The sequence below is a fragment of the Poromitra crassiceps genome, assembly GCF_964638095.1.
Source record: "Poromitra crassiceps genome assembly, chromosome: 1".
Classification (NCBI taxonomy): Eukaryota; Metazoa; Chordata; class Actinopteri; order Beryciformes; family Melamphaidae; genus Poromitra; species Poromitra crassiceps.
Genome location: NC_139623.1, coordinates 59,205,765 through 59,224,687, shown reverse-complemented (window position 1 = coordinate 59,224,687; position 18,923 = coordinate 59,205,765). Strand labels below are relative to the sequence as shown.

Here is an 18,923-nt window from a genome sequence, read left to right as displayed (position 1 = left end):
ATCGAATCGGCACCCAAGAATCGTGATAGTATCGAATCGGGAGATAAGTGAATCGCCACAGCCCTAGTACGTACGTACGTACGTGCGTGTGTGTGTGTGTATGTGCGTGCGTGCGTGTGTGGTGGGGGGGGGGGGGGGGGGGGGGGGGGACTGAACTGCATTGCAGTATCAGAAATAAATGCCTGTCAACCCGATTCCTTAAAAGTTGACCATTTGGAGATAGCGCAGGAATACTTGAAGCATAATCACTGTCTGCTATATTTCTTTTTGCAGATCCTTGATAGATTGATGCTTTTTTAAACTGTTCATCCAATAGCTATTTAAATCCTCATGTGTTCAGTTCTTGAACACATGTCCATAAGATCTTTTTCTTACTGTATGTGACAGATTGCCTCTGGTTTTGACTGTCGACTAAGTAGTTCATAACGTGGTATATCATCTTTTCACTTCATTAATGGATACTGTGATGTGTACTAGTGATGGATGATATATTTGGTCATCTATTTGGAGTGGTTTGGTGTGGCTTTGAAACGTCCAATTTCTGATCTTTGGTTTCCTTCTTTCACTTTGCACAGAAGAAGCAGAGGACTAAAGAGCTGTCTCAACTCTTCCACTCCTACAACCCCTACGACCACAAGGTAGGACATCTCTCTACCTGTCTCCAGGCATCACTCCCCTGTTTGGCATTTCTTCATGTATGAATGAATATGCATGTCTGTCTTCAGTAGGGCTGGGTCGGTTTGAAAATTTAAAAACCGGTTCGATATTGCCGTCTAAACCGGATCAAACCGGTATACCGATTTTTTTGTAATTAAAAAAAAAAAAAAAAAAATTAAGCAGGGCTCCCGAGTGTGGCCCATAACTGTCTGTAGTGCAACTTCAGTCCACCTGATAGCGATAATACACCTCTAAGCTGGTATTGTCAACCAGCAATGATACTGAATAAAAAGAAGCAGGACACCTGTGTAACAAACACACCCTGTATTTATTTCTCATAACTATTCAGCTTAACTTTTCTTCAAAAATCAACATAATAAACAAAATAAGACTTTTGCATACTAGTGCAACTTGAGAAGAGGCTAATACGAACAATAGTGCAATCAGAATGGACTGGCAAAAAAAAAAAAAAAAAAAGATTTTTTTTAGTTTTTTTTCGGTTCGCACGTGATCAAACCGGTTTGGGCTCGTACACCGAACCGAACCGGTAAAACCGGAAATCGACCCATGCCTAGTCTTCAGAGACCATGTTTGTCTTTGACCTGTCTAGGAATCAGTCAAACCTTGCACACTCATAGACACACTCATAGACACACTCATAGACACACTCATAGACACTCATAGACACACTCATAGACACACTCATAGACACACTCATAGACACACTCATTGACACACTCATAGACCGAATGACAGTGACATCGTGTTAACAACAGCACTCACTTCGCGGTAGACAACTGCCGTATCAACAAGCTTGTTTATTTTATTTCTGTTGTCATTTTCAGCCATAACTGTAAATCCTGCTGAACACAAAGTTTGCTCTTTCATAAAGCTTTGCTAACCACAGACCTTATTTTATGCATTTACCCGAAATTCCCATACAAAAATCCCATTGACTTTTACACATAGGAAACAGGAAGTGCAGGGACTTCTGGGTAAGCCTACAAAAAGATGCCATCCCTGCGGTACTCGCAGTCAAATGCCTTTTAGTCTGAAGTGTTTTTCTCTAAAGACACTCAGTTTCCATCCAACAGTCCCACGCCACTCATTCAGTCCCACGCCACTCATTCACATGTCACTCATTCACATGTCATTGAAGACTCAATGTAATTGCAGTGTTTACAGCAGCTGTCAGACTGTCACTCAGCCCGCAGACATTTTAATATGTTTTACCTGTGGACCTCGTACCGCTAAGTCGCGTTAGCCTCTGCGGCACGCGCTAATTTATAGGATATGAAAGAGATCAGGTATTCACTGCGGCAGGCGTGCATGCATGTCTCCCACGCACTGAAAACACACATATCCACACACAACATACACACACAGGCTAGTACATATCATACAGACACAAACAGAGAATGTGCTAAAACCAAGTAAAGTTAGAACATCTTTATAATGTATGAACAACTTTTGCATCTGAATGAGATGCTTAGTATTTGCGAACAGTAAACAGTAAGTATTGGTTTGGTCTTTTACTGGCCGGCTCATGTGATTTTTACAAACATGGGCTCCCCTGAGGAGGGAATAATGTGGAGTTACAGTGATGCTTCATCTGTCAAACAGACTTGCCATTTTGTAAAAAAAAAAAAGAAAAAAAAAAGTCTCATCATCTTCCAAACATCTGCAAGCTCTAAGGACAGAAACAAGCTCTAACGACAGAAACAAGCTCTAAGGACATAAACAAGCTCTAAGGACATAAACAAGCTCTAAGGACAGAAACAAGCTCTAAGGACGTAAATAGGATTTTGCAGAGCTCTTGACACAGCAAACATATTTTACTACTATTATCTCAAATGGCAAAACTCCAGTTTTTGGCCAGTCCTTTTTTGGATAGAATGAATGTCTCCTAGTCTCTTTCTCTCTCTGTCTGTCTGTCTGTCTGTCTGTCTGTCTGCCTGTCTGTCTGTCTGTCTGTCTGTCTGTCTGTCTGTCTGTATGCCTGTCTGTCTGTCTGTATGCCTGTCTGTCTGTCACTGATGATGTCTCAGTGGGATTTCATGAGTGGGATTTATGACATCACTGGTGATGTCACAGTGGGATTTATGACATCACTTGAAATGTCACAGTGGGATTTATGACATCACTGTAGACAGAGATGCGCGATTTGGGTAGATGAACTTACTGTTTCTGCTGCCGTCGGTGCGATCGCTGCAGTCCACTCCAAATAAACTTCCATGCTGTATTATAATCCAGTCCAGCACATGCCCATGTAGCATACGAGGCTAATGCTATAGCTTTAAGTTTAGATCAAGACTGGATTGACCTGTATGGGAAAATAATACTAGTGCGCCGCGTCTTCTCTCCCAACGTGTCTTCAGTGGAGACTCCTGTTTGACGTTCGTCATTCTGGTTACATCACTGACCATATAAGGAGTAAGAGCAGGCATATTCCCATCGAACGTTGACACATGGCTATTTGTTTACACTGCTTTGGGACAATCGGGGTTACTTGCTTTCTAACTACAGTATATAGTCGGCTAACATGTGCCTGACGAAAAATAAAGCTTAAATTACATTTATAGACTAGATTAGGTAATTCAGATTAATGTTCCTCATTAATGATACATCATTTCACCCGCCCGCAACCCATCTGCGCTTATAACTACAGTCCGCGCATCTCTACATCACTGGGATTTTTGACATCACTGATGATGTCACAGTGGGATTTATGACATCACTGATGATGTCACAGTGGAATTTATGACATCACAGTGTGACAGAGAAACAAACAGACAGACAGAGCCCTAGCTCCCATTTATATACTGATGATGATGATGATGATGATGATATAAACTATATAGTAGCCACAAATCATAGCAAGAGTTCTCTCAAGGCGCTTAACAAATAGAAACAATTCTCACATGCAGCGGCTATTTCACTGCACAAGTCATGTGGCAATTTCCCAACACATATCCTCATTTAGGTGCATTTAGGTTGGGGGGTGTTATCTCCATGCTATCATCCCAACACAAGCAACCTTTCTTTCTTTCTTTCTTTCTTTCTTTCTTTCTTTCTTTCTTTCTTTCTTTCTTTCTTTCTTTCAGTCTGTCTGCATATTAAACAATGCTGTGCCTGTGATCATGTGTGACTGAGATGTTTGCTTGTGTGTGTGTGTGTGTGTGTGTGTGTGTGTGTGTGTGTGTGTGTGTGTGTGTGTGTGTGTGTGTGTGTGTGATGATTAATGTGAAGTATCCTATGGCCAGATGGTGCTGAACAAGGCCCATCCATCAGCACTGAAAAGACCAGTGGGCAGAAAGCTGGCAGAGCACTTTGTCTGGGGCCAAGGCCCCCACACTGGACACTAGGGCTGTGGCGATTCACTTATCTCCCGATTCGATACTATCACGATTCTTGGGTGCCGATTCGATTTATATTGCGATTCTTAAGTATTGCGATTCTACGATTATTGCGATTCGATATTACGATTTATTGCGATTTTTGTTTATTTTTTTCTTTTCTTTTTTCAGTTTGTTACTAGATTAGAACATGGGAAAAGTTGAATCATACACTAGAGACTGTATATTATGAGTAGGGCTGGGCGATATAGTTAAAAACAGGGGCGGACTGGGATCATAATTCAGGCCGGGCATTAGATACCAAGCAGGCCAGGCCGATATGGGCCAACGTGCGTGAAATTTGGGCCGTTTGAAGCCAGATTTGGGCCGTTTGAAGTCTAATTTTACAATGAGATGCACCCACTTTAACCCTGAAGTGTAATTATTACTTCAGACTAACTAATAAAGTAATAAAACCACTAGTAAACCAGTAGGCGGCGCCTGGCCTGCTGTTCAGTGAGTGGCCTGACTGCAAGCACCCAATTTTTTTTTTTTTTTTTTTTTTTTTTTTTTTTTAATTTGCGATTATCGATTCTGGAATAAAAGATCGATCCAAAAAATCGTGACATTAAAAATCGCGATACTTAGGTGAATCGATTTTTCCCCCCACCCCTACTGGACACACACACGTGCACGCACGCACTCACTCACGCACTCACGCACGCACACGCACACACACACACACACACACACACACACTCACACACGCACGCACACACGCACACACGCACACACACACACACACACACATACACACGCACTCACACACACACACACACACACGCACACACACACACACACACACACACACACACACACACACGCACTCTCACACACACACACACACACACACACACACACACACACACGTGCACACACACACACACACACACACACGCACGGACACACACACGTGCACGCACGCACACACACACACACACACACACACACACACACACACACTGACAGACTCTTTCCAAGGCCTTGACTGTCTAACCCAGTGGTTCCCAACCTTTTTTGTGCCAAGGACCAGTAGATACATGGAAAAAGAAGTCTTGGACCGGTTGTCAATTTTAATGGTTTTAGTTACATATATATTTACTCACCAGGTGGCGACAAAGGGTAACATAAAATAACAGCCTTTTGTGTTGTACTGTATGTAGCCTATACAGTATTTATGTTTTTGTTTTAACTACAAACATAAATAAATGTGAACTTGAAACTATGTTTCAACTACTGTACCACACACAGCCTATAATATTATAGCCTATGTTTATAATTGTTTATTTATTTATTTATTTGGACCGGCTCGCGGCCCGGTACCAAATCCGTTGCGGCCCGGTACCGGTCCGCGGCCCGGTGGTTGGGGACCACTGGTCTAACCCACTGAGCCATTTTGGAGCCTTGTGTTTTGCGTGCAGGTTCTTGCTTTTCTTTTGTTTTGAAGTGAGTCAAGTGTTGTATAGTTTTGTCATGAATAAGCAAACAGCCTCTTTTTCATCCAAACTCAAGGTTTAAGGAGTAAACACTTGTATTTTTCAGTGTTTACATAATGTGCTCATTGAGTACTAGGATTAGCTTGTTTTCAGATGATGCCATGACGTCAGGCGTTTAGCGGAGGAATACGGTAGTTCTACGGTTAGGAGGAAATAGTGTCGAATGAGAGGGCTGTTTGACAGTAAAGTAAAGCACTGAAAATTGTCAAAATAGAGCGTGCATGTACACTGATATTGATTTGTTTAGGTGGCCGTTGTTTTAGGTGGCTAAATTACGTTTTAGTTCTTGGCCCCGTGTACTAGAGAGACAGAGCTGTGGAGGCTGTTGCTTCAGAGTGCTGTTGTCTCGATAGACTGTGTGCTCAGCGTCCAGAACACTGTACCTATTTCAGTTAGTGTATGGAACTAGCTGATAGGACCCCACTTCAAACAAACTGAACTATCCCTTTAAGTCCAAGTCGAGTAACAAGTCCTGAAAATTTGACTTGAGTCGGACTCAAATCCGAGTCGTGGACAACACTGCAAAATACCAAGAAGTGTATCGCCATTCAGCTTAAAAATACACAGATATGATTTTAGGTCCATATTGCAGAGCCCTAGTTGTACTGTTCAGTAACTTGCAAAATAGTCTTTAACCAACATGAAAAATAATTGTGATATCGGGATCCTGCACCCCCCCCCCCTCCCCGCCACACACACGCACACACACACACACACACACACACACACACACACACACACCAAGCTGTGTTCACAGGCCTGAATGACAATGGTGACAGTTTTCCCTACGGCAAGAGAGGAGGGACAAGCTGTCAGCCACACAGAGACTGGATGAAAAAGAGAGGATGATGACAAAGAGAGAGACCGACGAGAGAGGAAGACCAGGCATTTGCAAAGGGAACAAACACTGTAATTATACTCTGTAAAACGCCCTCCCTTCAATTTGACTGAAATCTCAGTTTGCCTCATAAAACTTGACATAATTATTTATCATTTGAAGAAAAGGAAAAAAAACATTAATTAGTCTTTAACATTTCCCCTCTCTTTCTTTCTCTCAACAAATCAAGTTATCCCTTTTTCCTGCACGTAGCTAAAGTGAACAATTAGCATGCTGCTTTTTTTGTTTAGCATCTTAATTACTTTTATTTTCCAGAATGAGATTTTCTTTCTGCCGCTGTTGTTTGGCATTGTCATGAGCGGCTAACCTCCATCTTTCTCTAACTTGACATTTACTCTTTTCACTGGCTTGCCTCACTTTCTCCTCTGTTAATCAGTAGACTATTCAGGGAGAGAGAGACAGAGAGAAACAGGAGAGAGAGAGCGAACGGGAGGAGAGAGAGATTAGGAGAGAGGGACATTGCAGTTATGCCGACTTATTTTCCTTGCCACGCTCTCTAAAACCCATCTCTCCACTATGTATATCTCCACCTGTTCATTCTGAGACATCATGTCTCTCCTGTCTGTCTCCTGTGTCTGTGCCTGTCCATTCTGAGACATCATGATTCTCCTGTCTGTCTCCTGTGTCTGTGCCTGTCCATTCTGACACAGCATGTCTCTCCTGTCTGTCTCCTGTGTCTGTGCCTGTCCATTCTGAGACATCATGTCTCTCCTGTCTGTCTCCTGTGTCTGTGCCTGTTCATTCTGAGACATCATGACTCTCCTGTCTGTCTCCTGTGTCTGTGCCTGTCCATTCTGAGACATCATGACTCTCCTGTCTGTCTCCTGTGTCTGTGCCTGTCCATTCTGAGACATCATGACTCCTGTCTGTCTCCTGTGTCTGTGCCTGTCCATTCTGACACATCATGTCTCTCCTGTCTGTCTCCTGTGTCTGTGCCTGTCCATTCTGAGACAATGTGCTTGTTCATTCTGAGACATAATGTCTCTTCTGTCTGTCTCCTGTGTCTGTGCCTGTTCATTCTGAGACATCATGTCTCTTCTGTCTGTCTCCTGTGTCTGTGCCTGTCCAGTCTGAGACATCATGTCTCTCCTGTCTGTCTCCTGTGTCTGTGCCTGTCCAGTCTGAGACATCATGTCTCTTCTGTCTGTCTCCTGTGTCTGTGCCTGTCCAGTCTGAGACATCATGTATCTCCTGTCTTTCTCCTGTGTCTGTGCCTGTCCAGTCTGAGACATCATGTCTCTCCTGTCTGTCTCCTGTGTCTGTGCCTGTCCATTCTGAGACATCATGTCTCTCCTGTCTGTCTCCTGTGTCTGTGCCTGTCCATTCTGAGACATCATGTCTCTCCTGTCTGTCTCCTGTGTCTGTGCCTGTCCATTCTGAGACATCATGACTCTCCTGTCTGTCTCCTGTGTCTGTGCCTGTCCATTCTGAGACATCATGTCTCTCCTGTCTGTCTCCTGTGTCTGTGCCTGTCCATTCTTAGGACATCATGTCTCTCCTGTCTGTCTCCTGTGTCTGTGCCTGTCCATTCTGAGACAATGTGCCTGTTCATTCTGAGACATCATGTCTCTTCTGTCTGTCTCCTGTGTCTGTGCCTGTTCATTCTGAGACATCATGTCTCTTCTGTCTGTCTCCTGTGTCTGTGCCTGTCCAGTCTGAGACATCATGTCTCTCCTGTCTGTCTCCTGTGCCTGTCCAGTCTGAGACATCATGTCTCTCCTGTCTGTCTCCTGTGTCTGTGCCTGTCCATTCTGAGACAGCATGTCCCTCCTGTCTGTCTCCTGTGTCTGTGTCTGCTATTCTGAGACAGCATGTCTCTCCTGTCTGTCTCCTGTGTCTGTGCCTGTCCATTCTGAGACATCATGTCTCTCCTGTCTGTCTCCTGTGTCTGTGCCTGTCCATTCTGAGACAGCATGTCTCTCCTGTCTGTCTCCTGTGTCTGTGTCTGTCTATTCTGAGACATCATGTCTCTCCTGTCTGTCTCCTGTGTCTGTGCCTGTCCATTCTGAGACATCATGTCTCTCCTGTCTGTCTCCTGTGTCTGTGCCTGTCCATTCTGAGACAGCATGTCTCTCCTGTCTGTCTCCTGTGTCTGTGCCTGTCCATTCTGAGACATCATGACTCTCCTGTCTGTCTCCTGTGTCTGTGCCTGTCCATTCTGAGACATCATGACTCTCCTGTCTGTCTCCTGTGTCTGTGCCTGTCCATTCTGAGACATCATGACTCTCCTGTCTGTCTCCTGTGTCTGTGCCTGTCCATTCTGAGACAGCATGTCTCTCCTGTCTGTCTCCTGTGTCTGTGCCTGTTCATTCTGAGACATTGTGACTCTCCTGTCTGTCTCCTGTGTCTGTGCCTGTCCATTCTGAGACATCATGACTCTCCTGTCTGTCTCCTGTGTCTGTGCCTGTCCATTCTGAGACATCATGACTCTCCTGTCTGTCTCCTGTGTCTGTGCCTGTTCATTCTGACATAATGACTCTCCTGTCTGTCTCCTGTGTCTGTGCCTGTCCATTCTGAGACATCATGACTCTCCTGTCTGTCTCCTGTGTCTGTGCCTGTTCATTCTGACATCATGACTCTCCTGTCTGTCTCCTGTGTCTGTGCCTGTCCATTCTGAGACATCATGACTCTCCTGTCTGTCTCCTGTGTCTGTGCCTGAGACATCATGACTCTCCTGTCTGTCTCCTGTGTCTGTGCCTGTCCATTCTGAGACATCATGACTCTCCTGTCTGTCTCCTGTGTCTGTGCCTGTCCATTCTGAGACATCATGACTCTCCTGTCTGTCTCCTGTGTCTGTGTCTGTCCATTCTGAGACATCATGACTCTCCTGTCTGTCTCCTGTGTCTGTGCCTGTCCATTCTGATACATCATGACTCTCCTGTCTGTCTCCTGTGTCTGTGCCTGTCCATTCTGAGACATCATGACTCTCCTGTCTGTCTCCTGTGTCTGTGCCTGTCCATTCTGAGACATCATGTCTCTACTGTCTGTCTCCTGTGTCTGTGCCTGTCCATTCTGAGACATCATGACTCTCCTGTCTGTCTCTTGTGTCTGTGCCTGTCCATTCTGAGACATCATGACTCTCCTGTCTGTCTCCTGTGTCTGTGCCTGTCCATTCTGAGACATCATGACTCTCCTGTCTGTCTCCTGTGTCTGTGCCTGTCCATTCTGAGACATCATGTCTCTCCTGTCTGTCTCCTGTGTCTGTGCCTGTCCATTCTGAGACATCATGTCTCTCCTGTCTGTCTCCTGTGTCTGTGCCTGTCCATTCTGAGACATCATGACTCTCCTGTCTGTCTCCTGTGTCTGTGCCTGTCCATTCTGAGACATCATGACTCTCCTGTCTGTCTCCTGTGTCTGTGCCTGTTCATTCTGAGACATCATGACTAGGGCTGCACGATATATCGTTTACACATCGTCATCGCAATGTGCGCATGCGCGATAGTCACATCGCAGGACGTGCGATGTCAAAAGCAAATTAACTCGTCATGTTGCTTGATAAACTCTCACTTTAGGGGTAGCCTACTGAGTGAAATGCAGGCTCTCTCAAAGGAGAGAGACGCCCCGCTACTGTACTCACTCATTTAGTGCTTAGCTTCAACACAACAAACATGCACAGAGACCTAAATTGAATTATCTTTTGCTTATGTTGCGTTGCTGACAGTAGCCCGTCTGTAAACGATGTGATTGCGGAGGCGGACTTGTCCACAGTTTGCAGCGCACTCGCATACAGCAGGCTGGCTGCTGTAACTCAACATGTCCGTGGAGTGGAGATATTTACTCTTGAAACACCAAGAAGCAAGACCGCAACTTATGACACGAAGGCTAAAGTGATTACTGAGAAGTTGTCCGTGTTATCACTCTGGCTGTCTCTCCCCTTCAAGTCTCTGATGTTGCATCACATGATAGCAGTAACGTTACGGTAGAGTTAATCATACATAGCGACTTATTTACACAAAACATGTCAGTGAAAATAAAAAGAGAAGAGACATATCTGGGCAATTAAATGTATATTTATTACTTTTCACGAATTAATTGTTTGTCACCGGTCGGCTGCATGTGAATCCTCGTCTCTCTGTACTGCCAGCCTGCATGCGCTCAAAAACCGGAACTCCGCAGATGCGGAGTGTACCACTTGGTCGTTTATGGAGGGGGTTTCCGGGGGGTCAGATCAAGTGTGTAAAGTGGCAGGGGTGTTTCATTGTTGATTTATTGAAACGTTAGAAGAACGAAAGAAGTTGAAAGCAGTGATTATAATCAATGAAATCTAATGTTTTTCTGCAAATAGCATCATTGGGAGGTAGATTCTGGCACTCAATATTAGGGGTGGGCAATATATCAATTGTATATCAATATTGTGATATGAGACTATATGGTCTTAGATGTTGGATATGGTAATATGGTGATACAGCATACATGTTGTCTTTCCCTGGTTTTAAAGGCTGCATTACACTAAGTGAAGTGTAGGCTAGTGACATTTTAAAGTAGAATGTCATAACTCACTCACTTTTTCATGTATGTAGCCTAAGTCATGGAAATCCATTGGTCAAAATGTGTATGCACCCTGATAGATGACGCTCTGAGGCCTACAGTATAGGCGACAGCCCAGTGGTTGAGAAACATTAAAATACCTACGGTAATTTCCCCTCCAAAATCAGATGGACTCCTCTACAAAATCATCCCAATCATTCTAGAAGTATTCTTTTCTTTAAAATAGAGCTATTCTGGTAATCTGGTGAAAATCTGTATTTTTTCATATCGCAATATATATCGCAGGGGCGGGGAATATCGCAATGTCAGTTTTTTCCAATATCGTGCAGCCCTAATCATGACTCTCCTGTTTGATGAAAGACAAAGCGAAATGGAAGTGAGAAGTGAAATGTGTGGTCTCCTTCTCGTATGGTAACAGTGGAGGCCTATAGCCATAATGTTCTCAATCTGTTGGTTACACAACAGGGACTTATACAACACACACACACACACACACACACACACACACACACACACAAACACATGCACACACACACACACACACGGACCTACATAATTCGTTAATCCAGCCGGTGCCAGACGAAACATTTGCCTTAAGAATAGCACTAAACACAGCAAAACATTGCATGGAACTGCTCCCAGGGGACTATAATTTGCATTATCCGTGCAACACCACATCCTTTGTAGACAGACACACGTAAATGCACAGAAATGGATACAGTAAGCACAGAGTCAGACGTTAGCATGGTAATCAGTGCTACAATACAGGCACCTACTCTAAGGCTGATATTGAAAATTAAATTGGATCATTATGTGACCAATGACGAAGTCTTAGTGAAAGTTGGCGTTGGATATCGAACTAAAGGAACACTCCGCCCATTTTCAACCAGCTTTGTATCATTAGAACATCAGTAGTATATCAGAAAACTGTAAACGGTTTTGAAGTCTGTCATTTAATTTGACAGTTATTAGCCACTTCTTAACATGCAGTGGAATCCGTATTATAACGCCGGTTGGCCTGCATGTTAAACAACAATTAGCAGGCCTACACGCACTCCCGCGAGTCCGTATCTTATTCACCTCGACCGCCGGTATAAGATCCGCTTCCACGCAATCGCAGCTGCAGTTAAACAGTGGCAGGTCATTATCCGCAGATCCGTCTGAGTGGGCGGGTGTGGCTCTTCGTGACTCACTTCACTTCACGTTCACTAGTTTATTAATTAATGAATCGTTCGGGCAATCGCTTATATCAACGAATTAAACGAGCAAACTCACGGTTTCCTCAAGTGCTGCAAACGGCTTTGAATTGTTTGGTAGAGCTAGGGATCCCAACGCTATGCAGGCAGGCAGGTCCATCACACCAAGGAGAGGAGAGAGCTTACTGCTGCGCTGCTGATCCATGTCAGAAAAAGTGAGACATAGGCCTAGTGATCAATCAATCAAATCAATCGCGCTCATTTTTGGCACATTGCCACCCCTCGTTGTCGGAATGGACTCCGTTAAAACGGCATGGAAGTCTCCAGATTTGTCGCTAACGTGATGCAGCCAATTCTATTGTGTGAGGCAGCCATTTGAGGCAGGCAATGTTGTGTGACTGTGCGTCCACACTGCGGAGTGGATAGGAGCTGACTGACTGATAGGCTATCAAACTTTTGTGGGGAGAAATACATTTAAAACTAGTCAGATATGACTTGAATGCCACTTGTAAAATAAATCACCCACAGTGATTGACGACGGTGCGACCACTATTTTGACTGCCTCATTTTTGGCACAATGCCACCCCTCGTTGTCGGAATGGACTCTGTTAAAACGGCATGTTTTTGAATGGAGTTTGGTTACAAATTCGCTAAAGCTGTTTCCTATCACATTTCTTGTTTTCGATACATGCTACCGCGCACCCCCCCCCCGCCCACTGGCAGAAAAAACGGCTCATATCCAGTTGTTTCTTAACAAAGACCCCTCATGTTTAGAAAGGCAAAACCTGAAAATATCCTGCTCTCTCTAGCCTGACATGATCCAGATTTCATGTTTAAAAGGCACTATTGAGTGTTAAAGTGATGTCACTGGTCCACACTAACTCAAATTAATAACTCATTAACTCAAATCAACTCTCAATAACTGTCAAACTATTCATCATTCATCACTGACTGTCAGGACTAACTGTCTTGAACGGCGCCATTAGACCATTAGCTCAATGGCTAATTGGCTAACTTTAGCATCTAATAGCAGCATTTCTTTGGAGGTACCACAACAACCGGTTAACGGATCTTCAAACGGGTGCCAGCGTGGAAAAAACCTGACTCGAACTGGTTAACATAATATAGTTTCAGTCACTTAGTGGCGGTTTTAGCCCTTTACTCAGCAAGGTATGACCTGCGTTCGTAGTAACCTAGCCACAGATTTTCATGAATGCAGTGATATGACGGCAGTGGACAGCATGCTCCACCAATCACAGACGACCATACAGCGAGCTCCACCAATCAAAGACATCGATATTACATTGTCGAATTGTGGGTATTGCAGTACTTCTCTGTGACATTGAATATATATATTTTTTAAATAAACAAGGATGATATCTTACAGCTTTTTGGCTTCTCCAGGAAGATACCATCGATTCCCCACTGGAAGACCCGTGGTAAGTCTACATTGGGTGGTTATGACATTATGGCTAATAATCTAAATCTCAATGCAGAATATGAACGGGGAAATACTCTTCTGGAACCATGACATCACAGAATGGTCACATGACTGTTGACCTCTATTACGTTCTGGTGTATGTGTGGTCTAACCCCTATGGCAATTATGAGTGTGTCATAGGAGCACACAGAGGTCACACAGAGGTCATGTGCCCTGGCCCTTGATGTTTCTGCCTAATGAACCCGCATGCATCTAGGCCTCACGTGCCCTGCAGTTACATTATAGGGAGGACAAACCCGTTTGTGTGTTTTTCTGAAAAACATATTTTTAACAGTTTATGATGCATCTATCTTGTTATATTTAATAGTATATGGCCAATAAACAACAAATCAAAAGTGTCCTGGCCAAAATCGTGCATTTTTTTGTTTTAAATCAAATTTTAAAGGGAAATTAGGATTAATCACTCATTACATTGCCAAACGCCTGAAAAAGTGGGCCTCACGTCAAATGTAATTCATGCCTGGAAGGTCTTGGAACACCCCTCACGCCCACACCCCAGCTCCGATTGGGCTGAAAATTTGCATGGATGTGGGTTATTATCTGGGCAAGGTCATGGGCAGGTTGCACAGTACTTGAACCACCTGGAAAATCCTGGAAAGTCCTGGAAACCACCTGGAAAGTCCTGGAAACCACCTCATGCCCACACCCCAAGTCGGATTGGGCTGAAAATGTGCATGGCTGTGGGTTATTATCTGGGCAAGGTCATGGGCAGGTTGCACAGTACTTGAACCACCTGGAAAATCCTGGAAAGTCCTGGAAACCACCTCATGCCCACACCCCAGGTCGAATTGGGCTGAAAATGTGCATGGCTGTGGGTTATTATCTGGGCAAGGTCATGGGCAGGTTGCACAGTACTTGAACCACCTGGAAAATCCTGGAAAGTCCTGGAAACCACCTGGAAAGTCCTGGAAACCACCTCATGCCCACACCCCAGGTCGAATTGGGCTGAAAATGTGCATGGCTGTGGGTTATTATCTGGGCAAGGTCATGGGCAGGTTGCACAGTACTTGAACCACCTGGAAAATCCTGGAAAGTCCTGGAAACCACCTGGAAAGTCCTGGAAACCACCTCATGCCCACACCCCAGGTCGAATTGGGCTGAAAATGTGCATGGCTGTGGGTTATTATCTGGGCAAGGTCATGGGCAGGTTGCACAGTACTTGAACCACCTGGAAAATCCTGGAAAGTCCTGGAAACCACCTGGAAAGTCCTGGAAACCACCTCATGCCCACACCCCAGGTTGAATTGGGCTGAAAATGTGCATGGCTGTGGGTTATTATCTGGGCAAGGTCATGGGCAGGTTGCACAATACTTGACCCACCTGGAAAATCCTGGAAAGTCCTGGAAACCACCTGGAAAGTCCTGGAAACCACCTCATGCCCACACCCCAGTCCGGATTGGTCTGAAAATTTGCATGGCTGTGGGTTATTATCTGGGCAAGGTCATGGGCAGGTTGCACAGTACTTGAACCACCTGGAAAATCCTGGAAAGTCCTGGAAACCACCTGGAAAGTCCTGGAAACCACCTCATGCCCACACCCCAGGTCGGATTGGGCTGAAAATGTGCATGGCTGTGGGTTATTATCTTGGCAAGGTCATGGGCAGGTTGCACAGTACTTGAACCACCTGGAAAATCCTGGAAAACACCTGGAAAGTCCTGGAAACCACCTTGAAACGACCTCATGCCCACACCCCAGGTCGGATTGGGCTGAAAATGTGCATGGCAGTGGGTTATTATCTGGGGAGGGTCATGGGCAGGTTGCACAGTCCTTGAACCACCTGGAAAGTGCTGGAATATCCTGGAACTACATGGAAAGTCCTGGAAACCACCTGGAAAGTCCTGCAAACCACATCATGTCCACACACCAGGTCGGATTGGTTGGCGGGCCGCGGGCAGTGTCAGTCACAATTTGCGTCAAAGTAAGTCTGATACCACGCCAGCCCACCCCCAAACACACACAGACTCAGCATAGCGCCACCTATTGGCAAACACAAAAAGCAGTTTATCTTGAGAACCACTTGTCCGATCGACTTCAAACTTGGGGAGTGTGTTTAGGGGGACCTGATGGAGTGCAGTGACACATTTTGTGCAATTCGACACAGCGCCACCTACTGGCAAACACAAAAAGTGGTTCATCTCGAGAACCATTTGTTGGATTGACTTCAAACTTGGGGAGTGCGCTTTGGGTGACCTGATGGAGTTCAGTGCCCGAATTTTGTGCTATTTGGCACAGCGCCACCTACTGGCAAGCACAAAAAGCGGTTTATCTTGAGAACCGTTTGTCCGATTGACTTCAAACTGGGGGAATGCGCTTAGGGGGACCTGATGGATTGCAGTGCCGAATTCCGTGCAATTCAGCATAGCACCACCTACTGGCAAACAAAAAGTGGTTTATCTTGAACAATTCATCTCATCGACATCAAACTGGGGGAGTACGCTTAGGAGACGTGATGGAATTCAGTGGCGTATTTGGTGCAATTTGGTATAGCGCCACCTACTGGCAACGCAAAAAGTGGTTTATCTCATGGACCATTCGTCCAATCGACTTCAAACTTGGAGAGGAGGCTGCTAGGAACCCAACACAGTGCAGTGCCAAATTCCATGCAATTTGGCATAGCGCCACCTACTGGGAACACAAAAAGTGGTTTATCTCGAGAACTGTTCATCCAATCAACTTCAAACTGGTGGAGTGCACTGCTGGGATCCCAACGGAGTGCAGGACACATGCATATCAATACACAGACCTTACACACACAACACAATACGACGCCAGAGCCCCACCAAACTAGATTTGAAGGCTGCATAGCGGCCTGATATCAAGTGAAATAAAAAGGCAGACTTAACTTGAATTATAGCTGCTGCTAGGAGTAGGGTTTAATTAGTTTAACAGTTTCTGCAGTTTTGCAGTCTTTGGACTTCATAATTGGCCATCGGTTGCAGTATACAAACGTTTCTCCTGACTTGGGCCCACATTTCGGTGAAAGTTGAAAAGCGGTAGCGTGTATGCCTGATTTGTTATGAATTTTCAATTTTTGAAAATTTAGACTGTAGCGCCACCATCAGGACTATTAGCGCCAAATTCGCGTTGACAAAGTTTTGGCATGGGACTGGACCTTTGTCCAAAGTTTGGTTTATTTTCATGCATGGGAAGTCCAACCTCCCAGAAGAACAACAATATTGGCAAATACAAACAGTGGCCCTGCCGCTGGCCCACCCACTAATTACAGGCCTATATGTTTTTTAAACAAGTTAAACTGGTGATGTTCATTAAGTTTCAAGAATCTGAATTATTTCACTAAAAGAAGTCGCAACAATAACATTTAGGGATATTTGAAGTTATTCCCACGACCAGCGAATCAGTTATGAAGCACTGCAGAGATAGCAGAGAGTTAGCAAAGTAGAGTATAAACCGAAACAGTAAAATAATGCTGATATCTGAATGTACAAACAGGGAAGTGTAGCATTTATTGGCATCTGTAACTGTGGGGGCACAGTTTACATAATGGGGCTTTAAGGTTAGGGTAAAATATCAGGGTAAGCCAATCAGAGGCAGAGTCGGGCGGGCCATGCCTTCACCATAGTAGGACATATGTTGCTTCAAGGTATGTCCTTCAATTTAAAAGCGCGGGATCAGATTTTTTTAATTATAATTTACCCCCCACTCAAAACGGCCCCGCGATCCATGTTTGGGTCCCGACCCACCAGTTGAAAAACCTTGATCTAGACCACATTTGTCTATTAAATGGTTAATGTATGCATTACCCAACATTTAGCATAAATTAAAGGTTTTAGTTATCAAGACATGTCAGATCTAGTTACACAGATACTTAGTTAGCCTTAGAAATAGGTATTTTACAACTTTCCTAACCCATGATAACTTAACATACAGCTCTGTTTAACATGAAACCTCTATATAGTCTCAAAATGCATTTGAAATTGATGTTCAGCTAACTGGAGCATAATACTGCAATTATGGATTGGAGCTTTAATCAAAGATCATTTACTGTAGTTCACATTGACCAAGTCAGATGGGTCACACCTCCACTGCCTCTGCATAGCCTACATCAGTGATACTCAACTTGTGGCCCGGGGGCCAGATGCGGCCCATGACTGGCCCCCCATCTAAAAGAGATGTTTGATTCATTTTCTTTTTGGAGAGAGCCTTTATTTATGAAGAGGGTTTACTCTGAACAGATTTGAGAACTGAATTGAAGTGACCAAACTGAATTTCTAACTTTTCTTGTTTATTGTTATGGGGGAGGGACTACAATCCACTACAGAAGAAAATAATATTATTAATCTTAGTTTATTAACTGGCCCCTCGCCTCCTGTCATTTTGCAAAAGTGGCCCCTGGTCAAAGCAAGTTGAGTATCCCTGGCCTACATGAATTCCTCCATGTTTACCAATAGATGGTGTGTAAAACAATGTGTCAGATAGTCAAAAGCCAGGCTAATTAAAAATGTATTGTATCAGAACAATGTATGATAATCCAGGCAATTTGCTTATTTGTAGGCTACATCTATTCATACTGTCATACATAAGTTTATTCTGTGAGCTTATACATTATAACATGTGTACAGACTACTTTATGTAGCCTAAAAATATATATAGATATTCATGAGGAGCAGAATAGAATGTATGTAAAACAGTGTGTCTAACACTTTTGGGAGGGGGTGTGTGTGTGGGAGGGGCGTCGAGAAAAAAAGGTGAAATTATATGTATTATTGATAAACCAAATCCTGCCTCATCATAAATAGAAATAAAAGGAAGGGAAAGGGAATACCCATGGCATTGTGTTTCTGTAAATCATTCTTAACCTTTTTCATATTAAGGACTCCTAATTTAGTTCACATTGGGGCCATGGACCCCCAATATGATGAAATTTGGTTTCTCAGATGCAAATCAGATTTTTTTTAATGTAGCCTAGATATGATTTTGTTCAGAATTCCATATATATTAGGTTGAGAGAGACAACAGAGAATCTTGAATCCTCTCCCCTGACCCCACATTGAGAAGCACTCCACCACTGACTTGATTGTGCAGAGAGAGAGGAGGGAGGGGGAGGGGGGCGCAGCCCAGCGCAGCTGCAGCTACTCTGCTCTGCTCTCAGTGCTCTGCTCTCTCGCGCTAAATGAGGAAAAAGCAGGGGGGATTTTTACATGGCGCACTGCATGTTTTGACACGAATAACAAAAAAAACCCAAACGAAAAACGAAAACTGGCTCGACAGTGTTTGAGAGGACAAGTTTGCGAACAATTTCGTGTGTGGTATGTCAATGTTACCTCAAAGTTA

The 18,923-nt window shown here is 44.2% G+C and overlaps 1 protein-coding gene across 1 annotated transcript in view; it reads left to right on the top strand.

Annotated features, from left to right (window-relative positions):
• cdkal1 (CDK5 regulatory subunit associated protein 1-like 1) overlaps window positions 1-18,923 on the top strand; it is a 689,646-nt gene that overhangs the window by 549,059 nt on the left and 121,664 nt on the right. The window contains exon 12 of the mRNA XM_083636399.1: window positions 576-638. Coding sequence (XP_083492525.1) covers window positions 576-638 — 63 coding nt within the window. The remainder of the gene's footprint in view (window positions 1-575; window positions 639-18,923) is intronic.